This window comes from Prunus dulcis, chromosome 7 (genome assembly GCF_902201215.1).
Source record: "Prunus dulcis chromosome 7, ALMONDv2, whole genome shotgun sequence".
In the NCBI taxonomy this organism is placed as follows: Eukaryota; Viridiplantae; Streptophyta; class Magnoliopsida; order Rosales; family Rosaceae; genus Prunus; species Prunus dulcis.
In genome coordinates this window covers 19,518,803-19,545,385 of record NC_047656.1, presented here as the reverse complement: position 1 = coordinate 19,545,385, position 26,583 = coordinate 19,518,803, and the positions used below count along the sequence as shown (strand labels likewise).

The 26,583-nt window shown below is 36.8% G+C and overlaps 4 protein-coding genes across 10 annotated transcripts; 2 read left to right on the top strand and 2 right to left on the bottom strand.

Moving 5' to 3' along the window:
* Positions 1-1,721: 1,721 nt before the first annotated feature.
* Positions 1,722-3,325, bottom strand: LOC117635090 (probable receptor-like protein kinase At5g20050). The gene has a single exon (XM_034369425.1). The coding sequence runs from the start codon at positions 3,143-3,145 to the stop codon at positions 1,787-1,789; it is 1,359 nt and encodes a 452-aa protein (XP_034225316.1). The 5' UTR covers positions 3,146-3,325; the 3' UTR covers positions 1,722-1,786.
* Positions 3,326-4,777: 1,452 nt separating this feature from the next.
* Positions 4,778-7,892, top strand: LOC117635804 (protein arginine N-methyltransferase PRMT10). The gene is made up of 7 exons (XM_034370167.1): positions 4,778-5,188; positions 5,387-5,579; positions 5,668-5,773; positions 6,298-6,487; positions 6,810-6,995; positions 7,096-7,179; positions 7,300-7,892. Exons 1-7 carry the CDS (start codon positions 4,976-4,978, stop codon positions 7,474-7,476), a joined length of 1,149 nt encoding a protein of 382 aa, XP_034226058.1. The 5' UTR covers positions 4,778-4,975; the 3' UTR covers positions 7,477-7,892.
* A 3,624-nt stretch (positions 7,893-11,516) lies between these two features.
* Positions 11,517-16,256, top strand: LOC117635152. 7 transcript variants are annotated; one of them, XR_004586883.1, is made up of 6 exons: positions 11,517-11,756; positions 12,565-12,988; positions 13,401-14,084; positions 14,740-14,827; positions 14,902-14,997; positions 15,886-16,256. XR_004586883.1 is itself a non-coding variant. In XM_034369497.1 (3 exons), the coding sequence occupies exons 2-3, from the start codon at positions 12,587-12,589 to the stop codon at positions 14,181-14,183; spliced, it is 1,185 nt and encodes a 394-aa protein (XP_034225388.1). In that variant the 5' UTR covers positions 11,522-11,756; positions 12,565-12,586; the 3' UTR covers positions 14,184-14,393. The 7 variants fall into 7 exon arrangements, 1 of the variants encoding a protein (XP_034225388.1); XR_004586885.1 differs by adding an exon at positions 15,403-15,597 and having other exon boundaries at positions 14,740-14,997; positions 15,889-16,256; XR_004586882.1 differs by adding an exon at positions 15,182-15,313 and having other exon boundaries at positions 14,740-14,997; positions 15,403-16,256.
* A 3,669-nt stretch (positions 16,257-19,925) lies between these two features.
* LOC117634801 (cytochrome P450 734A1) lies at positions 19,926-23,532 on the bottom strand. Its single transcript, XM_034369026.1, has 5 exons — positions 22,962-23,532; positions 21,915-22,138; positions 21,592-21,833; positions 21,101-21,491; positions 19,926-20,826 (listed from the first exon to the last, which is right to left on the bottom strand). The coding sequence occupies exons 1-5, from the start codon at positions 23,242-23,244 to the stop codon at positions 20,368-20,370; spliced, it is 1,599 nt and encodes a 532-aa protein (XP_034224917.1). The 5' UTR covers positions 23,245-23,532; the 3' UTR covers positions 19,926-20,367.
* Between the last annotated feature and the right edge of the window lie 3,051 nt (positions 23,533-26,583).

Sequence of the window (26,583 nt, the reverse complement as noted above, 5' to 3'; positions counted from 1 at the left end):
CCAGTCTCAGTACATAAACACAAAAAGATTGGGATGAGAAGTTGCTTGCTGGACATTGGTCCCTATTCCAGCGATTTTTTGCTTAAGCTGGTCCCACGAGCTCATCTTGTCACCAACCACACTTACCCTTCATAAATTTCCTTTTGTTTTTGGTTTTGGAAAAGAATGGTTCAACGTCAAGGTCAACTAATTTGTTTTTGGTTTTAATAATGGGACGATTATACAAATCATCATTAGAGCAACTCCACCCCTAAGGGCAAAGTCTAAGGCAAGGGCAAGCTAGGGCAAGCAAGGGCTGATACTATTCACGTGAATAGTGTCAGCCTTGCCATTTGTAGTTCCACCCACAAGGGTAAAGTCTAGGGCAATTACTATTCATTGTACTTTATTTCCTATTTTTTTATACTTTAAATCATTAATTTTGATAATCTTTTGTAATTAAATTTTCGGATAAGATTTTCGGATGTGAATCTCGGTTGCCACGTGTCTTACTCCAGATAAAATTTGTGCTTGTATGATCTATTCAAAATAAATAATTGGAAGTGCATTCAAAAAATATACAATGCAAGAAATTATAAACTATTTTCAAATGCAAGAATAAAATTGATTATGCAAATAAATATAGACAAATTGAAAATGCAAAAACAAAAATAAAGATTATGCATGAAATTATAAACTATTTTGAAATGCAAGAATAAAATTGATTATGTAAATAAATAAAGCCAATTAGGAAATGCAAAAATAAAATAAACATTGTGCAATAAAAAGAAATAGAATATGCAAAAAAAAGTTACATTAAATTGATTAAAATGGCAATTAAAAATATTTTGGTGTGGAAAATGAATTGTGTGAGTGGAGAGTAGAAAATATTGTATGGAGAAGAAATTGTATGAAGATTTGGTGTTGAAAGTAGATAAAATGGTTAGGTATTTATAGGGAAAAAATACATAAATTTTTGGTATTTTTTTAAAAAAAATTTCAGAATTTTTTCGGATTTTTTGGGATTTTTTTTAAAATTTTTTGGCCAAAAAAAAAAAAAACCGTAGGATTGCTGAAAAAAAATCCAATCGGAGCCACCCGGTGACGACACGTGGCAGTCAACAGTAAAAAAAATTGATTTTAGTGCGCTGACGTCAGCGCTGACGTCAGCGAACTCGGGCTCAAGCCCAGGCGACTTTTGCCCTTGGGCCTGCCCGGTTTCGTGGGGCCCGCCTGTTGCCCGGGCTGGATTCTTGGCGCTGGAGCTGGACTCGGGCTCATCTCTGCCTTTTGCCTGGGCCAGCCTCTAGCGCTGGACTTGGCCTTAGGGAAGCCAATATACCATGGAGCTTATGATCTCTTGCATAAGTTATTTGGTGACTTGTTGGGAATTTCAATTCCGTGACTATTAAGCATGTTTATAAAGAAGCTAATATGATTGCTGATTAGTTAATTAAAAGAGGACATGAGTATAAGAATTCATGTATTTTGTTTAGTAATTTCCCTATGAATGTAATTACTATGGTTTATTATGATATGTATGGTACTTTGATTCCAAGGGGATCTCCTCTGTAATGTATTGTGAAGAATTAGAGTTTTTATCATCTCATCATTCAATGAAGACTAACCGCTTCAATCTTTTTCTGAATAACAGGAACAAAATGCTCACATTATACAAGCAGAAGAAAGTTTACCGTGAAAGTAAAAACAAAAATGGTAAGCTTAAAAGAACCCTACTTCTAAGTTTTTATATAAAAAAAAATATAGCCATAAACCAACAAGCAGCTAATCAATCCTGTTGATGGAGCTATCTTGGGGATATCGAAGACATTGTATTTGCATATGAGCATGTTGATGTGGAAGCATCTTTGCAATCAAATTGTTTTGCTGCCAATGCAGCAGCAATCTTTGGCCTCTCATGACCATTTGCTGGCTCTTCATCTATTGCCAAAAAATCAACCACCACCATATGTGTGTCAGGAGGCTCCTCCACTGTCACACGGCCTTCAAGCATATCAACCACATGAGACATGCTAGGCCTAAGCCTAGCCCTCTCTTGTATGCACCAGAGAGCTATGAGAACCAGTTTTTTAACCTCCCTTTCATCAATACCTCCACTTTCTATTAGCCTTTGATCAACAACTTCCATAAGCTTTCCTTCTCTCATTTTCTCACTCACAGTTTTGGGAAAATACTGCCGTTTCCTTTGAGACCTGTCATTCCCTTTTTCGACGAAGCTGATGTTTCTTCGGCCTCCGATCATCTCCAGCAGAACCATTCCATAACTATAGACATCAGATTTCTCTGAAATTCCATGCTCCAAGAGCCACTCAGGGGCTAAGTAACCTCTAGTGCCTCGGATCGTTATCATAATTTTACTCTCATCTTTTCCCATTAGCTTTGACAGACCAAAATCTGCCACAACTGCCCTGTAACTCTCATCCAAGAGTATATTCTCTGGCTTAACATCAAGGTGCAAAATCCTTGACCTGCAATCATGATGCAGATAAGAAAGTGCCTTAGCAACATCAACAGCAACCCTGTACCTTAAATCCCAAGACAAGCAACCCCCACGCCGGTTAGGCCTTTCCTTTCTAGAGAAAATCCAAGAATCCAATGATCCATTTGAGATGAAATCATAGACCAAGAAACGAGGTCCTGCAGGAACACAACAATAACCGAGAAGGCGCACAAGATTGACATGTTGCAGGCTAGCAATTGCTGCAACTTCTGATCTGAATTCCTTCTCGCGGCGCTCTTCAGCATCAAGCTTTTTGACTGCCACAGGAGTGCCATCACTAAGGATCCCTTTGTAAACAGAAGCAGAAGCCCCTTTGCCAAGCAATGCCTGAAAATGGTCTGTCGCATCCTCCAGCTCTTTGTACCTAAACTTTGTGGGAACACCAGCAACTCTTCTAAGGAAACTGTACTCTATTCGCAGCTCACGGCCTTCTGATGCGTAATTTGATTCCATCAGCTTTCGCCTGCAATTGTAATGGTGTCTGATTATAAGCCATGCAAACACAGCAAGGATCACAGCAATACCTGCCCCACAAATGAGAAAGAAAGTAGGGGAAAGTTTGAGAGAGACACGAGCAACAATTATGAAGATGATGAGGGTGATAACTGATGATGCAGCTACTATGTTAGCTTTTTTGTCCTCCATCAGAGCCTCATGCTTGTTTTCAGATAAAGAGAGAGATAGAGAGGAAAGGAAGCGTTCTCTCTTATAACATGATCCACTTTCTTTCTGTGCTGAACAAATCTACTTTTATGGTCTAATTTCCTAATTTACATTATTTAAATCAGATGTTAGAAGCGTTTCCATCCACAGATCAGCCAAGAATTGAAATATCGGACAGTGTTGTGTACTGATGGCCATGGGTCTTATATGGACCAAAGAGAAACAACCTGGAAGTCACCTCTAATTGATTGTCTGACTTTATACTTTTTTATGTGATATATTGGAACCTCCACCCCTCCCTTTTCAGACATACACATCTTTATATTTAAGGCTTTTATCTGGTCAATTATTTGGAAATGTCTTGCAGAAGAACAACAACCAAAAAAACCCTTCTGAAATCAAATAGCCACTCACTTCTAAACCGATTCTGTTTCACAAATGAAAAGGAAAAGAAAAGAAAAAACTCTTATTATATGACTTGATGAAACACTGCCCTTATTTCTTTCTCTGGGGTTTCTTTTTTCTGTTTTTGTCTTTCTCTTGTAGTTCATAGTTTTTGCTGATGCATTATGATTCACTTGTAAGATCAGGAAGACACGGTGTACAATCTGACCTAGTCATTGACCAAAAACAAATGTTGGTTTTAAATTCTTGACTCATTCAATCCCTTTAACTAAAGACAACTGCTGTTGAGATAACATTTATATATGATTGTGGTGCTTTGGCCTTAATTGTACTCAAAACACAGTTTCCTTGATATGCTTATTTGAGCACTGACAGAATTATATTATATTCCAATGCTTGACAAAACCAAAGATTAGTTTGAAAATAGCAAGACTGCAAGACCGGGTCCTGAATATGAATAATTTATGCAGATGAAGAAACCTAAAAACAGTGTGCGAGGAAGAACAGGCCATGCCGCTGCTGATGCACCTAACCCCGGTATTAACGGAAGATTTCGACACAAAGCAACAATGTGCAATGCACCAAAAATTCCCAACTACATGGATTCATGTGATCTTTTGCTTATCATAATAATATAAATATTTTGTAGGGTCCCTGTTTGTTTTGTGATTAAAAAAGAACATAACCTTGTGGAGAAGAAAGGCCGAGGAGGGAAAGCAGAGATTTTGAGTGAGGAAGAGAGTGATCACAACATACCTCTCTCACACAAACATAATGTTGTGTTTTGGTTTTTTCTCAATTACGTTGGATGGAATCAAACCCTTACAACGTTGCGTTTTAATTAGAAGAAAATGTCTATTGAAGAGTCAAAAACTTGAATATAAATCCATCATCCATTGCAAAGAATTCAATGTACATGGTAGAATAAGGAGAGATAATTTTACAGAAATGTTATTGCTCGTTTCTGTTTTTGTCATAAGAACAATGAGTAGGCAATTGATTGAGCGTGATAAAGTTGTGTGTAAGAAAGAGGTTGTCTTATGTTTTTTTATCATAATTATTCTGATTTATTAGGGTTGTCTTATTTTTTAATAATATTCTAAGTAAATAGTGTAGGTTCTGAGTAAAAGAGAGAACATTTATCCGACCACCAAAAGAAAAATAAAAAAGCTTTATACTTTATAGTTGTTTATTATTATTAAGAAAGTAAGTTACCCACAAAAAAAAAATTTATTAAGAAAATGCAAGTTGCAAGTTTGCATAGAGCAGAGGAGGCAGGGCCCATGGCTAAATCGACGTTGCCCTAAAACCCAAAGCCTCCCTCCTCTCTGTCTTTCAGTTTTTCGTCTCTGAGACTGGGAGAAGAGAGCATTGACTGATAACTACTTACGATACCTGCATAACCACATGGGGAGCTACACTAACGGTGTCGTTGGAGACCAAAGCGGCACCAGCAATGGCGGAGACGGCGGCGTGGCGGTGGACAAAGGCGTCGACTTCGCCAACTACTTCTGCACCTACGCCTTTCTTTACCACCAGAAGGAGATGCTCTCCGATCGAGTTCGCATGGACGCTTACCACAACGCCGTTTTCAAGAACAAGCACCACTTCCATGGCAAGGTATAGCTCATAAGTCATAATACTCTTTTGTCCTCTGTTCGTTTCGTTACACAAATAGCTCCAATGTCCAAAAAGTTCTAACCTTTACTTAAAAAGCTTCACCTTTTACTTATCTTTAGACATTTGCTTATTGGGAATATGAGAATTTCGTTATAATATCGAAAATTTGGGATTAATTTGGTTAATTTCTTGGAGAAGGCTGTGTTGGATGTGGGAGCGGGGAGTGGCATTCTCGCAATTTGGTCGGCACAAGCCGGAGCAAGGAAGGTTTATGCTGTTGAAGCGACTTCCATGGCAGAACATGCACGTGCGGTTGTGAAAGCGAATAACCTTCAAGACGTGGTTGAAGTGATTGAGGGCTCCATGGAGGATGTTGTTCTGCCAGAGAAAGGTTTGGCATTGTTCGAATTTGACAAATATGGTTTTAAAATGTTGTTTCCATTAGTATTATGCTTATGTGATTCTGCATTGTTGCACAGTGGATGTGATTATTTCTGAGTGGATGGGGTACTTCCTACTGCGTGAATCGATGTTTGATTCGGTAATTTGTGCACGTGACCGGTGGTTGAAGCCAACCGGAGTCATGTAAGTGTTCCCTGGCATTTACACGTTGACAGTTTTGGTAATATATGTAGAAGCAGGAAATCAGTAGTGTTGCAAACACATACTATTATGATTGTTTCCTTGTTTCTAAAGTTTAAAGTTTTTTGAATATCTGTTCTACAGAAAACCATCTCTATTTTTCTGAACACAACACTTGAATCTGTTTCAAAACCATTTGAATGCAGCCCCCATATGACAAGATTATATGGGTACTTGTAGATGGAGTCAAGCTTTCATCTCTTCTTTGTCTTTTCTACAACCGGGGCTTAAATTGTCTTTTCAAATTGTGTTTTCACCAATTCCTTATCACTTTGTTGTTGGTCCTTAGATTTGAGTCCCGGAGTTTGCTTGGACTATGATGGGAATAATCAGTAAACTGTCTGTTGCAGAGAGGGAATTTTATCTTGAACCTGCTGCCACCACTTTTAGTATGTTAATTAGGCAATCTTCAAATGGTTTACTGATCATTTTATATTGTAATTTGGAATTAATTTGTGGTTTCACAGGTATCCTAGCCATGCTTCTATGTGGGTGGCACCTATTAGGTCTGGATTGGGAGATCAAAAAAGTAATGATTATGAATCATCTATGGAAGATTGGTACCGTTTCACAGATCAGACAAAAAATTATTATGGCGTTGATATGAGTGTTCTAACAAAGCCTTTCTCTCAAGAGCAGAAGAAATACTATCTTCAGGTGATTTCTATGATTCTCCACGAGTGTTGACTTTTTTTTTTTCTATTCATCACAGTCAGTGGATAGACTTGTATTTTATGTTGTACATTGTTGTGGGACGGTTGCTTATTATTATTATTTTTACTATTTGTTTTGTGTGGAAAGTCGCAGCCATGTAGCCTGTGAATCCCCTCTGCCCCTCCCCCTTGAAATGTTTCCTCTGCTCCTTCCCCTGTGAAATTTTAAAATATCATATTTGTACAATATATGTTTTTCAATTTTTTGGTTAATCCGTGCTCCTTCTGGCGTCCAATGTCTTAAATGCATGCTATGGAATTTGCAGACATCAATGTGGAACAACCTTCATCCACATCAAGTTATAGGGACAGCTGCTACAGTCAAGGAGATTGATTGTTTAACTGCCTCTGTCAGTGACATCCTCGAAATTAGATCGAACTTTTTGTCAACAGTTACTCTTCAGAACACAAGGCTCTGTGGGTTCGGGGGATGGTTTGATGTTCATTTTCGAGTAAGCTGATTAAACATCTCTTTTTGTTTTGGAGTAAAAGGACTCTTCAATATTTGCTCGCTCAATGTAACATGAAACTTATCCTGTTCTGGTGTATCAGGGAAGAAAGGAAGATCCAGCTGAGAAGGAGATTGAGTTGACTACTGCACCTAGTGTAAATGATGGCACACACTGGGGCCAACAGGTTCATTCTGGCAAAAATCTTTTGCCTTTTGCTTTTAATAATTGTCAAGAAATCAATGTGAGTCTTTGATTACAAGCATCTAAGTTTCGTCTGTGTTTGTCTCCCTGTTTTATTGAACAGGTTTTCCTCTTGGACCCTCCAATTCGTGTCAGTGAAGGGGATAAATTGAATGCTTCTTTCTCAATGAACCGCTCAAAGGAGAATCATAGATTGATGGAAGTTGAGTTCAGCTGTGAGATTAGACAGTATTCTGGTGAGTTACTTCCGCCGTTCAGAAATAGATATTTCATAGAATGACCGGAACAAGGATCCTTTCCACCAGCATACTTCTGTGAGACTGGGTTGTCAGATGTAAACAGTCTAACAAATCATGTGCAAGTTTTGTGGGAATTTTGCAACAGGCTTTGCAGCTGTTTTGCTATACTCGAATGTTCATTATGTTTTAATTTTGTGATATTTTGGAGTTAAGTTATGTCAATTTCATCAGAATAGGCCTTTATGTTGACCTTTACCTCCTTATAGTAGTTTTGCAGTGTCATACTGGAGAGCATTTGAACCCTTTTTAACCCCCCCTCCCTCCCTCCCTCCCTTTATTTTTTTGGGTTCTGTTTACGATGCAAAATGTATTATTCACATTTTGGTAAATGTCTGATGAAATGTTCAAAACAAAATATTATGTCTGGGGTTGAGAAATGATGTGGTTGCTCTTCTTAGCTGATTGTTATTTTTAGGTAACTGTTGGTCACAATTTACACAGAGTTGTATATACAGTTTCATCAGAATGGTATCTCTAGTTCATGAAAACTGGTATCGGATTTTGCAGCTCTGGTCATAATGACAGATCATTGAACCCTAACTTGATATGACTTTGACTCAACTGCAAGCAGATAAGCACTCAAACTGAATAGTTGTAGTGTTCCTATCCATTAGTTGAAAATGGCTAAAAATAAAGAAGTGTGTTACACATGACAGCCTGCATAAATCTCTATTCTTAGACTAAAATAAAGTAATTTGACTTTTTTCATCACATTACATGCACATGGTGACGTGCATGCCTTTAATTACTCTGCAAGCTGCTTTTAGGCCAAGTTGACATCCTTCCTTGTATGTATTCTGTGACCATTCGGGAAATCAGAACATTATAAGTTGATATTTAATTGTCAAACCATATGCTAAAATAACTGGCTAACCTACCTCCCTGCATTTTTGGCTCTGCAAGCAAAGCTGTTATCCTCGATTTCCAGGCTTTCCTAAGTTCGCAAGCTCCATTAATATATGGTTTGCCTCTTCCTCTCCTCCACTATAAGATCTCGTAGCACTTTGGCCTTCCCTTTTGTATATTCCTCATCATTCATCTGTTCTTCTTCTTCTCCATCGTTTTCAACTCTCTGTTGGCTTCTTGTTGCCCAATAACCCCCGAAACCCCGAAGAATGCATCGATCATCAAGCACTTCTCGAGCCTCGGAAGAGTTCTTGGTGAACTTCGCACCAGCATCCCTGGCCCTGGCCTCATCTCCACCTCTAAAAACTGCAGCAGCTTCTGAAAACTTGCCTGTGTATAATGCAAATTCGGATCATGCTACGAAAAAGGAAATTGCTCTGCTGCATCATAAGTCGTCAGGAGGAGAGAATGTCATTCACTTAATTCCCCTTGTTTTGGTTCTCTGCGGTTTTATACTTTGGATTTTCTCTCATCCAGCTAAACTGTAAATGTGATGATATGCACCCCATGTAACTTCCCTCTCTCTTGCAAGAGGGTCGATAATATTGCAATGTAATCACTATCACATTATATGATCACGAAAGAAAATGAGACAATCAAATTTGCTTGCTTTGATTTCATGGGTTTTGTTTTGTCTTAGATTTTATCTTACCAAACACTTCTTAACATCAACTAACTCTTGACCTAGTGGTTCGGAAAGTTCTTAAGTAGAATTCCAAAAAAACTTTTTAACTAATGTTTGGTCAGTACTATATAGTACAAGGCTAATTTGACTTTGGATGGGATTGGACCAGGCCCAGCATGTGCCCAACTATCTCTTCAATCTCTCAACCCACCTCCAATGCTTGCAAGGGTGTTCTTGCCATTTTCTCACCTGGGGCAATAATAACAAGGAATGCTGTGGAAATCATGCTACAAGTACATTGCAGGATGCCCTATTCATGCCTGCCATACATAAAGAATGAAAAAAATGAAACAGAAGGGTGACAGAAAAATGAAATTAATAACAATTTTGTGTTGGTTCAACAGCTTTCAGTGTGGTTCATATGGCTCATTTTGTGTGTGTGCGCTATATATATCAAGAGTCTTTTGCTTCCAAGCAACAAATGAATATATCATCACATATTAGGATATGATTAGGAGGCTGGCAAAAAGCGACATTCCAACTTTTTTTTAAAGAAACAAAGGATCCAACAAGATTTGGCACTTTATTTATGTATTAATTTTTTAAGGAAAACAAGTTCTTGACCTGATTATTTGATATGGCGTACAACATCAAAATTTGGAAATTCTTCATCCAGGCTGCTCCTAATATCCAAGCCAACATTACAACTCTAATTATAAGACAAAGTTGTTTTACAAGTAACCATGTACATATTAATGTCATGTTCGGGTCGTGTCACGTATTGCCACCCTTTATTGAATTACAGCGGCACATATTAGGGGACGGCAATGAAAATAAGATTAAATTGAGGGGCAATGGAATCCTATTTAAAAGATACAAACAAGTAGTAACTGTACAACTAATCTAATCTTGTCGTATATATTCTCTCTCTCTCTCTCTCTCTCTCTCTCCCCTTTAAGTGAGGGGGGCCAGAGGGCTTTGTTTTCCCAGTAGCTATCTATCCGCATTGCCAAATATGTGGTTTGGCGTGGAAAAAAATAATAATAAATAAAAATCCTCTTTTTCAAATTTAGAATGTAATTCGAGTACCATTAATGATAAAAACGACAATTCGTTGATGAATGAAGATAATTAGGCAAATGTCACTACACAGTCACATGAGCACATTCAATTGGATAACAAACGCGTCACCATCAATTTAGGCACCCATAAATATCTCTCAACCGGTTTATTAGGAAGTAAAATTACACAATTTTGGATCTAAATTGCTCCCATAATACTTTTATAAAAAATTAAAAAAATTAAAAAAAAAACCAAAAAACCAAATTGGTAGCTTTTGATGTTTTGTTTATGTGTGAAGCTTATAACATAATGTGGTTGTTGACATGTTCTTCAGAACTGGTCTCTAGTCAAGACCGGAAATGATCGTATACATTTCTTAAATTGTTAGCCCACCATGTTCAATTCAAAGTAAGACAACTTGACCTACATATATATATATATATATATATTTGGGGTCTTCTTCCTCAATTGGTCTCCAAGAAAAGAAAAACCCACGTGTCCAAAGAAGCTTTTCAACATTTTTTGTTCAGAATTTTCATTAAGACAATTTTATTTAGAATTGAACCTCCCAACAATATGGCATATGCTATATATGATCTACAACAAATGTTTAAAAAAAGAGAGGATATTTTCTAGTGAGAGAATGATAATATACTAAATTAGAACTCGAACTCATGATTTTTTTTTTAGGAGAGCATTTACTCCAAATTATTATGCTAGTGGGTTCTTTAGAGTTAATTTCTCTCTTTTATTTTATTTAAAATAGAAGAAAAATAAAAGGAAAATAGAGAATTCATTCTCTATCGCTGCCTTTTTGGATGCCAAATTCGAAGCATGACATTTTTTATTTATGAAAAAGTATTCATTTAAAGAAATTAGACAATCATAAATTCGATATCCAAGTGAATCTTTACAAAATTCCTTTAGATGGATAACCATTCATTCACCCATATCTCAATTTGGCATACAAGACACACAATTCCACAAGAGAAGACAACGTGATAATCCGATAATTATTAGCTCGTGATAATGCAGTTAAATAATATTTATTCAGTAAACTGTGACAGTAAATAAAATTATAATTAATGGTATTTATCTTTCCAATATTACAACAATGCCCCAAATTCGACTCTATTCCTTCTCCATTAATAGAAAATGAACATAATTATTTGTTTTTGCATACTTTGAAAATTTGACTTAGAATCACTATTTTGCCCTTATACTTGCAAAGACAATTGTGAAGGAGTTGTAAAGTGGAATTGGACGTACTTGGAATTTATCTAATATGGATAGATATGTATCATATGCTGTAGGCGGAATATATATATCCATAGCAAAATGTACCGTTAAAATACAAAACAAAAAATTGATAAACCAAAAAAATAAATAAAAAGGAGGAGAGGGTATGCGTAGTGCACACCCATGGTTTACCATGAGATTTAACAGTTAATCCCCACCTCAACAAGCTATTCTTGGGCAGATGGCAACTTGGCACAGAAACCATGCCATATTCGTTGCTTATTAAGCTAAATATTTGGACCTTTTAAATACCCACAAAAATTAATTTATTCATAAAAACAATAAAACTAAAACCAACACAACAACAACAAGAAGAATCAGAGAGTTCAAACTTTTTCTGATAACCAATTCCTCTCCGAATTGAAAAAGGTCAGTGAAACTCTCTCCATTTACGTTTCTTTTAATCCTCTCTGCATTTAGATTCTTGATAAAATTCTGTGCTTTGTAATCTGTGTATCTCCTGTCAGTTTAATCTTCTTCTGGATGAAGATAGGGAATTGACAGAGAAGTTAAAATTTTGCTTCCTGGGTCAAATCTTTTTCCTTCACCCAACTGTTTGTTTGCGGAGAAAACGCTGGAAAATAAGAAGAAAACATTGGGTCTCTATTTTGTTTGTTTGGTAGACGGTGTTAATGAAATTGGGTCGATGAAACTAAACCATCTACTTGCCTTAAGCTCAGTTGAGTGCTAGTTTGAGTTTTCTCAGGTCTTAATCAATGGAAAACTTAGGAATTCAAAGTTTGGTTCTTTTTATCTTGTTGCATTTTCCCAGCAGCAAAGCAGAGCATAAGTTTTGGCAGTCTGATTTGAATTTCTGATCTTTTTTCAATTTTCTTTCTTTAATCTTAAACGAAAGGAATTCTTCAAGTGTTTGAATTTTATGACTGTTTGGTTGTTTAGAAGATGCAGAGAAAATTTGAAATTGTATATTGTTTTATTTTATTTCCGACTTCCAGAGAAGATACATATGGTATCTTATCTGTTTGCTAAGAATTCTCTATACAGATGTTCTTTTTATTGATTTACGTAGTTTCAATCATTCCTCACCAATGATCCTCACTCTTCCTTATGAGATGTCGAGATTATTATGAATTTATGATCTTATTTCAAAACTGAGACTCTTCTGTATTTTAGATTGTTTGTCTTGTGTCTTACGTTAGTTTTATTGTTGAAACAGGTTTTATAAAGCATATAGCATCATGAGATTCAAAAGCGGAAGCAGCGTGGAAGTATTGAGCAAAAAGGAGATGCCTTCAGGCTCCTGGTGCTGTGCCAAGATAATCTGTGGTAACGGCCACAACTACACTGTTAGATATGATGGATTTGAGGGTGCCTCTGATAAGGCCGCTGTCGAGAGGGTACCCAGAAATGCAATTAGGCCTTGCCCTCCTCCACTGGAAGTGTCAGAGAATTGGGTTCCTGGTGATCTCGTCGAGGTTTTTGACAACTTTTCTTGGAAAATGGCAACAATTTCAAAGGTTTTTGGAAAGCAGTACTTTTTAGTCAGGCTACTTGGATCCTCCCAAGAATTTAAGGTCGGAAAATTTGAAATCCGAGTCAGACAGTTTTGGCGAGATGACAAATGGGTTGTGATTGGAAAGGTAATGTCGTCTGAATATATTTGCTTTCAGAATATCATTATTTACATTTTGCAGTTTTATGTGTCTAAAAGTTTTGAAGTGTTTATTGAGGAGCTTGTGTTCAATATACTTACTTTTTTGGTCTTTGTTTTTGTTTTGCTTTTTTTAATCTGCATCGTGGACACTTACTGAAAAGAAAGCATGCATTAAGGTTAATCAGTAGTTGTACAAAATTTAGCATCCCAAATGAGTGATAGATATAGACTCTAATAGTATAGATGTTTCATTTTGAATGTTTGAAGTTGGAAATTTGCTTTGGCTGTTGGAATTGTACTGATCAATAATTTAATGTAGTGCAGACCAGAAAATAACTTCCACTAGATGTCTTCTTGTTTTCATGTGCTTATTTTTTTTTTAAAACTTTTGCATGCAGGGTTTGAACAATTATGAGTATGGAAAGCGTGGTGAAACTTTAACTCTAAAGTACAACCAAAGTTCTTGTCTCAAAGCTCAGAAGAATGAAACGCACGTTGCCTCCTCTCATAATCTGAAGAGAAGATCACCCTACTTGTATTCCCAAGATGTAGCATATGATGGATCTGCTGAGAAGTTTAGAGCTGTTGAAAGAGAGGGCAAGCGTCTCCGAGTAATTTCTGCTAATTTATGCACATTTTCTGAACAGGTAGATGTTGCGTTACCAAGACATATGCAGGGTGGAAAAGAAATACATGCTTCTCTTAACAACAGAACAACTGTATTTTCTGATGTGGATATGGAAAGAAGGAAACCAAGTGGTGACGTTGGGTGTTTCTTTGCTGTTAACTTAAGGTTGAATGATGCTGATAGTGTGACATGCTCTGTTGGTAGTTGTAGTATCGGTAGCAATGATTCCTATAAGTCACCTCCTCCTGTTTCTGCTAGTTCTACTGAAGATTTTGATGATCAGTTATCTGATGCTGAATCTATTTGTCAATTGGGATATGAGGAAGGAAACTCTCTCCTTCCTGCAAAGGAAGAATTGGCGGCTGAGATCCATAGGTTAGAGTTGCATGCCTACCGTTGCACGATAGGGGCATTACATGCGTCAGGACCTTTAAGTTGGGAACAAGAAGAATTGGTGACCAATCTTCGCCTTTCACTCCATATATCAAATGATGAACATTTAATGGAGCTTAGAAACTTAGTGTCTGGAGATAACAGCATTCATATTAGATGACAGGAAAACTGGGACCATGTCTTTTGATTCATGTTTTTCTTCTAGCTGTAGAATCTGATGAAATTTTCTTTAATGACCTTACTCCACTGTAAGAAACAAGATGAGATGTTTTGATATCCTGTTATTTTTAGTTACAACAAATAGTTGAAACTCAATGTAGTACAAACTTTTCCAAGTATGCATTTTATCAAACTCATCTTTGTGAATCAATTATTTTCTTTTTGTTTTTCTCTGGGATTGTACTGAGAAGCATATCGTGATTAAGATGTTCAACATAAACGTTACTATAGGAAGTTTTGTAAACATGTATTATGGATGCATTTTGCAAGTAAACAACTGTGCATGTGCTCTTAAAAAAAATCTGATTTACATTTATAGTGTATCTTTTCTCCTTCTGTTGATTTGTGAGGCTGATGCTTGCTCTTAGATTCCCTGAGTCATGAGAAATATGTTCCATGATTTATAACAAGTCAATATCTTGATTGTCTCCCTATCATTTGGAAGTCTAAGAAATTTCATTCGTGGACAATATTAATGCTTCCCCTGCGTTTTCCAGGGCCGAACTAGGAGGCTTGTCGCCTTTCTTTCAAGTCTCCAAAGATGATCTTGGGGCTTGCCAGCTTTCTCTCGGTCTAGACGCGAGGGTAATTATTATAGGACAGCTTCTGATTCTTCTTTTCTCATTAACATATCTGGTCTCTTCATTCTTCCATGTCAGGCCACCTGTGAGCCTTGGATAACTGTTTTGCTGAAGGATGTAAGACAAGAATCTTGTGGCTGACACAGGATGACCTGAGATGTGGATGCTTTAAAGGTTTTATTTCAAACCTTTGCCTCAGCACATCCGCATATAACTTATTTGACTTGCTGATATCTTTCTTATTCTCCATCTGCTTGAAATTTATCATGTGAACGCAGTTGCATTTCGTGACATTCTTCATTTATATGGTTTACTGCTGTTTATTTTTGGTTGTGTGTTATGTCTCTTTTTCATTTAGGCGGGGAAGGTTATAAGTTTATGAAGCCTAGTCAAGGGTCTTTCAATTTTAAAAGTAAAGTTCAAAATATTGTAATTTTCCATAAGCATGGGCAGTCAATCTATTTTCAAGCTTAAAGTTTCCATCAAACAGGTAAACATTGTTAATTAAGATGTGCGATATTGTCCAGAAGTTTTGTATTGGGAGTGGTTTCAAACTCTAATCTCTAATCTGCAAACCAGGAATGAATTTGTCAACTCTCTGGGTGTAAGCAGTAAGAAGATATCAATGTCCTGATTATAGGCCTCTGGACTGCCCTACAGCTCTTGAATTCTTTGTGATGATTGCAGTATTTATAGCATATCACAAACTTTTTGCTTGCTCCTGGTTGACACAGATTGTCAGCCATATTCTTTTACTGCAAGTTTTGAACTGAGGTAGGCAGGAGAGGGCTATACTGAACACAGAACACTGAAGGAAACATTACTCATTTCTCCGTTAATACAACATTAAACTCTCACTGATCTCAAATTAGTTTGTTTTTGTCCTTATTAATTTTCCATGGAAAAATAGTACTGGATTTGGATGTCCTTTAGGTGGAAATATTATTTGTTTCTGTCCATCCTTGCAAGTCGTTTCATTTCTCTATCTCACTTGTGTTTGTGAGGCTTCAAATTTTTATCTAAGCAGGCCTGAGTTCGATTTTTTGTTTATGGTTCCTGCAGCAGATGCTTTGTACGTGAAATATATATTAGCTTGGTTTGAATACCATAAAGCTGTGACTGGTGTCCACCGCCCATCAAATTTTTGAATTTGATGCAATTATTCCAAGGATCTTGAGCATGTGATGATGACATCATATCCCTTGGAGTTGCTCTTAGCAACTCAAAATGATTCTGCTAATCTGTGCTCAGTTTGTACTTTCACCCCCTGCCATTGTTTGGTCTCTCAACTTAACATGTCCTGTCGTTAATTTGTTTTTATCACCAGAGAAGAGAAGCTGATGTAGCTACTGTTCATGAGGAGGTTGCTTGTACTTTATTTGTATATCTTGTGAAGATTTTCAGAGCATGCGAAAGGACAACGAAGATTTTCATATCAAGTGTTTTTGAAACAAAGCAAGTTCATTGTCCGTACATACAGAGCAACCAATATTTTATGGGCCCCTTGACAAAAAAGAAAACAGTTTTATGGGCCCAAGTTTAGGTATTCTTGCTAAGTTGGGCGAGGGATTCTTGGGCTTCACATATCCAATATTGGAAGCAAATCATATAAATTTGATAAGCAGGCTAAACTACTCTAATGAGGACTCACTAACTTGACCAAGTAACCTAACCAATGTCTGCATTCCTATTATCTTATTCACAAAACGTGTTTGACTGATAGCGATGAGAGAGCTGGTCCAAGGATGACCACATGACAACCTTGAAATTTATATACGCGTCGTCCTGACTCCTGATTGATTAAAATGTTGCTAAATTTCTGTTGTTTCTTGTTCAGAGTTAGAATCTTGAAACAAAAGGGCAATGAAACAGGTGGGGGTTGTCACTGAAATGACCAACAAAGTTCCAAAGGTGTCATTCTTGCAAGCAAAAGGGGCGTTTGTGGATTAACAAAATGAGTGGTGTGGTGCATTTATGTGGCTCCACCAAATCCTCTGCTCTTGTCTCACTTGCATCTCTTCATGATTGTTGTTCCCATGTGATTTTGCTCCTCTCACAAATAGAGACAGACAGAGAGAGAGAGAGATGTCTCTGTGGGACTTCAACTGATTTGAGTTTAGGCTCCTAATCAAGCTTTCAATTTCCTCATCATCTTAACTAATAATATCTTTCCTCAGATGACGTGGTTGGGCGGTGCTTAAGTTCTCCATCTTATCAGGTATCAACCTCAATTTGGACAAGAATGTTATTAGTGTAATTTGAAATATCTAACACTAAAACTTAGCTGTTTTTTTATTGCAAACGATATTCTACTTTAGCATAAACTACTAAAAAAGGAATTTGAACTCGAGTGTAGAATGAAAACCACATCCACTTTAGTCAATTTCGCTAAGTACGTATCTATCTGCAACTTAGCTCCTTTTACCTAATAAGATATACAACATTTATTGTTATATGCTCACTTTATCTCTGTGTCTGTATATTGAGTTTAGTTTTTTGCATGCCACTTTCCTTTGGAACAGAGAACGTGTCTGTGATGTGCTGCTGTTGTAAACTTGGGATGAAAGCTCAATCAGCCAGAATTTGTTATTGGTTGTCAGCAAATGTTGGGATCTGCTTGTATCAGAGGACATTAATTCATGATATTCTGTTAAAAATAAACATTATCTTAAAACTAACTTATATATATATACAGTACTGAGAAATATGTATATATATATATATGGAATTATGGATGATATAGTATATAGAAGAAGGAATGAGTGATGCATGCCAAGTTGCCAAATGGGGGCAAGAGAAGAGAAGGAGAAAATGGCCAATCATGCAAAAACAGAAAGAGCTAGGCCTTTGGTCTATGGCAGACCGACAGAGTCGCATTAATCAAGGGCAGACATTAGCCAGCTAAATTTCTTTGGCATGGCTGCAAAATTGGGAGACATTTGGGGCTGATTTAAATTCATATTAATATATACTTTGTTTGATTAGGGAATTGGGATGACTCTGTCACAACCATAGATCTTAAATATTTTCTAGGGATCTATAAAACCCTTATATTTTTTTAATTTGGTAGGGTTGGGGGACAAAAAACCCACTTCCTTAGACTAGGAGGTGGACATATCTTCCATGGGCCATGGCATGGAGAAAATCAATTTAATTTCTTGTTCCTGATATATATATATATATATATATATATATATATATTGTAGCTTGACCTTCCTGTTCTTAGGGTTCCAACGGCTACTTGCACAAAAACAAAATATGGTTCAAATAACCATAACTTTTGCTCCAAGATTTTCTGCATTATTGTCGTTGTATTTAACCAATATTTTAGAATGTTAGCTTGACCTTTTGAGATGGAGTCATTGGAGTGTTGATTTTGTCGCCTAGCAAAGTGGGGGAGACATTGCCTAGATGTTAATGTGGGAAGCATGCTCAAGACCAAGCACAAGAGAACAGAGAAGCCTCTAATATAAATGAAAAGCTAAAGTTAATTAACCTTAAGATTAGGACATGGATTACAAAATTTATCAGGGGAAGCGTGTTACAGATTAAACAATTGGGAAAAGAAAAAAGAGGTTAAGGAAGAATCATAGGTACGTGAAATATTATATATTCTTGTTTTATGTGACTGGGGTATTGTAAAGTTAATTCTAGCTCTCTTCTCATGCCTTCTATTCAGATAGAAAACAAAGAAAAGCAACACACTTCACCAAGATTAAGGAAGGCATACACATAACATAATAATGGTTTTCTTCTGGTCCTTAACATAGCACAATTTTCAAGATAATCCTCGTGATTAGGAAGAATAATCAGATTGTAATCACCATTAATGCATGCACCAGCATGGTCCATGATGCCCCAGATAGAAAGAGGAGGTGGTTTAATTAACTTGCGAATTGAAAATTATGAGTCATAATAAGGTAATTAGGGGATGAGTGATGAGATCACATGGTTCTTGGCATGCGATTGATTCCTTTAACCCAAAAAAAAGAAGGTAAAATACATACAAAAACAGAGGAAGAGGAGGAGAAGGAGAGATTTGTTACTTGTAGAGCTCCAAACCCACATGCTTCCATGGGGACCATAAGAATTCAAAACCCCAAAATTAGAGCTACCTTCCAAAGAGCATGAGAAGATCCCAAAAAGTAATACAAAAAGAAAGGGTTGGTTGTCTCTCAAATCTTACTCCTTACTAAACTACAACTCAAAATTAGACACAAAAGAAACTGCAACTGAAAAGCCCTAAACCCCATAAAAAGGAGAATGTATCAAAAAAGTGCATCTGCATGCTGGCTTACAGTCACTTTGCTTAAAACTATCATTTTTCATGCCTTGGGTACTGCATGTGTCCTTGCTTTTACTCTTGTTTCTAGAAACTAACAATACATCCAATTTTCTTTTTATTTTTAATCTTGTTTAGAAATAATAATCAAGGCTCAAGAGTCTAGGATTTGAGCACCCCATGCTTATCACAAACTGTAAACTACAAAGGGGCACCTACTTTTTTTTCTTATGGATATGTAAATAAAATAGCAGAAATTCTTGCATTGTGTTTGTGAGCATAGTTTTCTAATGCTTTCTACTATTACTTAGATTCATCTTTCAACATCTAGATTTCTAGTTGTAGATGTATTTTATTATACAACACTGGTTTTACTTGCAATTTAAGATAACTGTTTAAATGGAAAGGAGTTGCCCTACATTGGGGGGCTCATTCTTAACTGGTAGCCATTTACAAAAGAGCATCTAGACTTTGCCATGGAATAAGCAAATGTTAAGGAAATTGGTAGCATACATCATACAGTTGTTTGGGTTGCAACAAACTTGTTTTCTAATCAACTGATGAATTCTCCATGAAACAAATGTATTGCCAATTGAATAGACCAAAGGAGGGTAAGGTACCCTGTCCAGGAGTCAAATCACAGACCAATTTTGGCTCTTCAATGTTTGAAAAGGCCAATGGGATTTGTTCTGTATCTCATTCTCATCTCAGGTAGATTTCACAATTACCATCAACCAAATAATTCTTCATCAGTCGAGCACCAAAAATGTAAATTTTTCTTAATGCAGACAGGGAGACAGAGCAGCAGAGGCAACATGGCTTGAGTTGAGAGACAACCAATTAAGGATGATGATATTTCAGAACTTTGTAGAAACAGAGAATATACATTACATACAAACAGGAGAGACAGAGCAAGCTACCTACTTAATTGTTAGCAATTCACTAATTCCTAAGATTCATAAAACAAAAACTTACCTGTCATGCCATGCCAGGGTTAATATTTTTGTTTGGTAAAAAAAAAAAAAAAACCATGATCATGGTCATCATGGGTGATGGGGTTCAGTAACTCGAGGTTAACTGAGTTCAACATCTTTCTCTTAAGATATTTATCTCATAAGTAAACCCAGCATTAGGAAAACGAAACAGGCAAAACAGATGAAACAAATTAAGGAAATCTGCCAAATGGGTATTTCGGTCAATTCACTTCGAATCATACGCACACTCACACGCAAACCAATGGTATGCATAATGGTAGTAATAGATCAGGACCCTTGATCTTGATCCTGATCATGTTGGGGCAGACGTTGAAAAATGATGGGCGCACCGTATTGAGGGTAAAGTAGCATCAGGACCGTTGGTGCGTGTTGATAGGTGGGGGCCAGCCTGAAAGAGAAGCGTTGAAGTATGATGGCCAGAGCTAATTTTGCCTGCAACAACGCTAGATTTTGCCCAATGCATGTGCGGACCCCGAGCCCAAATGGAATGAAAGCCACCGGATGCTTGGCGGCTCGGGCCACGCCCTCGGCGAATCTGGCCGGATTGAACTCCTTCGCGTCATTCCCCCATATGCTCTGATCATGATGAACAGCCAAGATTGGAATCAAAAGCTCGGTCCCACGTGGGACCTTGTAACCCCCAAGCTCCACATCCGTTCTTGACCGTCGGATTGTCGCGATCGTAGGCGGGTACAACCGTAGTGATTCATTTAGGATCATATTCAGCTGCATACGAATATACCGTATCATTCCACGTATAATAACAGACAGTTAGAATTATGTATTGACCCTTAGTGCCTAACATCTGCATTTGAATGTTTTCTGTCAAAAACGAGTAACACAAAGCAAAAGGTGTCTCCATCAAAAAAAAACAAAAAAACAAAAAAAAACAAAGCAAAAAAGGTGGCAGTTTGGTTTTGTGTGGGAAAAAAACATGGGCAAAGAGACAAAACACGATTTTAGTCCCAGTATGTAATCCACAGCTTTGGTTTTGGCTTACTGTCTTAAGCTTCACAACATCGTCCTTGGTTGGTATGTCACGTGCTCCACACATCTTCTGCACCTCGGCACGTGCCTGTAGCTGCCACTGTGGGTGCATTGCTAGGAGAACCGTTGTCCATGTCAGCAAATTGGACGTGGTCTGTTTGCCAGCAAAGAAAAAGCTCTTGCACTCTTCAACTATGTCGTTGACAGTGATATTGGAGGAGGGGGAAGAATTTGAGGCTTGAATCATAAGGCCGAGTAAATCCTTGGGACATTTTTCATGCACATTGTTGTTGCTGTTGGCCGAGTTTGAATTCTCTCTCCTCCGGTCGATTAGCTTTATCAGGGATTTCCTGATTTCCTTGTCCAATTTCCAAGAATTTATGTTTCTTTTTGTGGGCAAAAATCTGAAATCAAATTAAATTAACCATAAGCAATATGTCATCGGTTACTTATAAAAATAAAATAAATTAAAATATGTGCATGAAGTTTATAAGTTTTAATTACCTATAACCAGGGATGAAAACTTTTTGAAAAGCCTCGGCAACAAGCACCATTTGTTGAGCTTGAAGCCTGAAAATGGCTTTGCCATCTTCATAGCTGCTTCCAAAGGCTGTTCTGGTAATTATATCTTCTGTTAGGTTTTGGAAGCACTCAGAAACTTCAATCTCCACCTCACCAGAGCTGGACATTGCTGACCATTTGTCCATCATATCTACTATACTTGTGGCCATCACCGGTATCAACAACTGAAAGGCATTCATTCATTATCATCATTAATCAATCAATTAAAGGGTAATAAAACATGATTAAGAAAGTTAATTAAGTACCTTGACATTCTCCATATGGAAGGTAGGGGTAATGATTTTTCTATGGTGAGCCCATTTTTCACCTTTGAGGCTTAGGAGGCCATCGCCCTCGAGCTGTTTAACAAGTGGGTGAGCCTCATTTTTCTCATAGAATTCTGACTTTGAAGCAAATATTTCACGGATGAGATCAGGATCAGAAACAGTGAGTCGAACTGTAGGTCCAAACCACACAAGAAATGTTGCACCTGTGAAAAAGAAAAAGAAAAAGAAAAAGGAAATTATAAATAATGGAGGAGGAGGATGGATAGTGTAGACCCTACAACAGAGAGCAAAAACAAAAGAAAGTAGGAAGAAGACAACCAAGCACAAACATACAACTTCATGTGGGAAACTCAAGCCACCCTCGGAAAACAAAAAACAAAAGAAAGAAGACAATTGAAAAACTGAAAAAGTAGATGAAAGCTTTACTTCCCGCAAAAGTTGAACATTTTCAGACTTCACTTTGATTGCAGAAAAAGGACATTAACAAGATTATTACCATGCTGGAAAAGTTTTTAATTAACAATATGGAAGTTTCAAAGGAAAAGAAAGCTGCGGAAAATAACAAAATTTGAACTTCAACATCAAGCATCCAAGCTCAGAAAAAAATTTAAAATTTTTTTAAAAAAAAGCCTGAAAAAGGCTTGAGAAGAAGTACCAAGACTAAAAACAAGCCTTTCAAAAAGCCACAAATTCTGATCATCACAAGCCAAGGTAAAGGAACAATCATGTATGGTAGAAGCTTTAAAGATTCCACCTTCCAAAAGAAAAAATAATAATAAGAAGAAGAAGAAGAAGAAGAAGAGAAGGCTCAAAAAACCATGTTAATTAATCAGTACCATTTCATCAACTTGTTTAGAACATTCAAAAAAAAGCAAAAGAAAGATATGGTTGTGTGAATGCAATATCCATTAAAAAGTTTTGAGACGAGAAAAGATGATAAGCCAAACAATTGAAAACCCAGTTGTTGAATGATGATGATGATGATGATGATGAGAGAGAGAGAGAGAGTAGGAGATTAATTAATACCATAGATTTTCTTCCAGTGATGGTAAAAAGGAAGAACTCTGGGGAGGATATTGTGAGAGGTGGAAGGCATGGTTTGAGAAGATGCCTTGATCATCATCCCCACAAGTTCCTTAACATTTCCAATGAAGAAACGGTAAGGGGGTCCTCTGATCCCTTGCTTCCCAAAATGTTCCTCAATTTTTCTGGGCCTCCACCAAAGCAGCACTGCCATCCTTAGAGAAAAAACCAGCACCATCAGAGATATACAAACAAACTTGAGCCAGGACAAGAGCTCCTGCTCCATCGTTTCTTTAATTAAGCAGCTAGCTAGCTAAGCTTAATTAATTGATCCTTAAAATGATGGTGCCTAGAGCTAAGCTAGCAGCTGCTCAGCCTCTCTTCCCTCTTCCTCCTTATAAGTGTGGAGAGCAGAGCAGCCTTTCTTTTGCTTTGCTTCTTTTTTATCTGCTTTGCTAGCTTGTGCTGTTGTTACTTGTTAGTGTGTCTTCTTGGGTTTTTAATACTACAAAGCTGAGAGAGAGAGAGAGAGAGAGAGAGAGAGAGATGGTTTTAATTTAGGAGGGAGATGAGAGGAGGATATGAGCAAGTGCAAGCAAGGCCAACGGCGTAGGGGCCGCCCTTGGAATTGTAATTTGTAAGAGGGGTCAACGAGTGGGAGTGGGGATCAATTATTTTGAAGACAATGTTGCCCTTGTCTTTCCCTATTAGTATTATTATATCCCCACTTTATTTCCACGGTCAATTTCTATTTCAATTTTCTTATACTTTTCTTCGATAAACCAAATAATTTTTTTGTTGAACATTCTAATGTAAGAATGTTCCGAGGTTTTCATTATCATTTTTTTTATTGACCTTCTATCTATCCCATCAAAATTGACATTCTAATTTCTAATACACAAATTAATGCACTACTAATCCTTTTATCTACATTCGTTAGTTTTATATTATTTTCCTCTTTTTTTTTCTTTTTTTCTTTTTTGTTATTTCCCGAGGAGGGTATATAGAATTTCATCAAAATCTAAATTCCGTTTGGATGAAGAAATTGAAAATGACGGAATTTAGATTTTCATCATTTCAATTTCTGGCAATTGAATATTTATGTGTTCTGATTTATGTGTGACGAATTTTGTAAATGACACTATGAAAATTGTGAAATGACGCCTATTAGAATGAAAATTAAAGTCAGGAATTTGATGCCCCAATTTTCACTATTTTTTCTGCTCATCATTTAATAAATTACGAGCTTAAGTTACCAAACAAGAGAATTATCAATTTCTCCTTTTAAATTCCGAGTTATTTTCTCTCATCCAAATGGAGGATAGAAACAAATTGGGAATTTCTAACGAAATTTTTAAGGATTTAAATAGAATTATATTCCGTCGTTGTCTGAGTTCAAATCTCCCATCCCTATACATAAAAAAATAAAAATAAGAACTCTAAAACTTTTATTCTATGGGAGCCAACTCTATGCCAAACCACCAACTACCCCCACCCAAGCCCAGCCGCCCCCACCCCCCCTTTTTTTTTAAAAAAAAAATTATTATTTATATTTATTCAGAGGAACGTTAATCCAACCTCGTTAGTCTAATTACAAGAACTTTTATTTGTTTGTCTAATTATGGAATTTGGCAATTCTATACATAGCGAATCGTCTTTTAACACGTTAAGTTACCACACTATTTTGTATGGATGTAAATAATCACCGTCTTTAATTTGCTAATAATATACACTAATCACGTATGGACATAGTCATGTAATTGATTTTAATCACGTCACTAACATCTCTTTCCCCACTTCAATCTTATGCGATGTATCATGTTCATAATTAGATTTCTTGATTAAACTAAACCTATAATGAGCCCCACACGAATATATATTAACAAAAAGATCTATTTAGAATTTAGTGATCAGTCAACTCCATGATTTTATTCAATAATTATAAGCCATGTTCTTAAATAGTTAATCTATATTGACATTGGAAATATAATGATAACCAAATCAACACCTTTCACTTTTTTTCTTCTTCTCTTGATTTCGACCTAGCTAGCTAGGTCACATTTAGGAAAATCAAACAAGGTTTGTTGAATTGAAACTAAAATTATAACCAAACATACATACATACATAACGAGTGATATGGTTCCTTTCCAAGCTTCTTCCTTTTGTTCCCAAAAAGATGGGTTTGGGAGGGAAGGGAGAAAGATAGAGGGCACAAAGGAGGTTGTAGTTTTGGAATGTTGCTCTTAAATTTGTGCACATGGAAACAAGGCTGTCTATTTTAGGGTTTCTTTCTGTGCTCTTGGTGGGGAAATATGCTCTAGTTGACCCAACACTGCAAAGGCACCCTCCCCTAATCTTGTCCTAATAGACCCAAGACATGTTGGGCCATGTGCCCTTCATGGGTCCTACAATTTTAAAACAAACTCAACGGTTACGCTAAAGAGTTTTGTGGCAAAGGGTGGCAGCAGAGCAACAGCTGCTGACTTCGACCAACCCTACCTTCGTGACCACCAAAATCGACAAACTAACCGTTCACATTGACCTATATTTTGATCATTAAATATAACTCAAGTAATTAAAAGCAATTCTCTTCAAGTGTTGTGTACGAATCTCGCGGCCCCTCCCTAAAATATAAACACATGTATATCTAACAAAAAGGAAGGGAACATGTTCAAGTACATAGGGACAAGGCAGGCGCGATACATGTGCTGCATGCATATATTTCATTGTACAAAGCCACAAAGGTGGGGTTGGTCACGAGGCCTCCATGGAGGGAATGCAACAATATTGGTTTAGAAACTTTAGGTCAATTCAAACAAGAGCTGTGATCAATCAATCTTAATTAAGATAATTAATTGAGCTTGCTTGCATGCATGAGGAGGTTTGATCGAGAGAGAGAGAGAGAGAGAGAGAGAGAGAGAGAGAGAGAAAGATTGTAGATTTCAATGAAGATCTGAGTTGGATCGTCCTTGAAGGGCCTGTTCACTGTCTAGCTTTAGTTAGATATAGTGGTGGATACGAAATACGAACGGAGCTTTAAAAAAGGGTGAATATTGACAGAATCAGGTTGGCCTAGCTAGACTCCTTATTAAACATGCATAATCTTTTGTTTCTCTGCCAAATTAAAGAAGAAAAAAAGGGCAAAAAGACAAACTAGAATATGCAACCACTTAACAAGGTATGGAGTTTTCGAAAATGACCAAAATAATCCAACCAAGAAAAGGCTGCACCCTCATCAGGTACCTTTGCTTGCAAACTTATATATATATATATATAAAAGGATCTAAATCCAAAATGGTACCAGCTGATTGAACCAGAAAAACTGCAGACCTTATATATATATATATATATATATATTGTAGTGTCACTTGATCAAATCAAGAAGACAATTAGTCTTAAATCGTGTCAATGTGATTAATCATACAATTAACATGAGAAGAGAATGTATGATGTCTCTTCTAGAAACAAAATTTGGGGATATGCAAATGATTGAGATTCCTTGATAGAGTTTTGACCCAAAATTCCAATGAAAACAATTGACAATAATTGGAGGCGAGATCATCACTTATTTTTCTTGTAATCTTAGGATATATAGATAGATAGAGTCTAAAGAAGATTGAAACT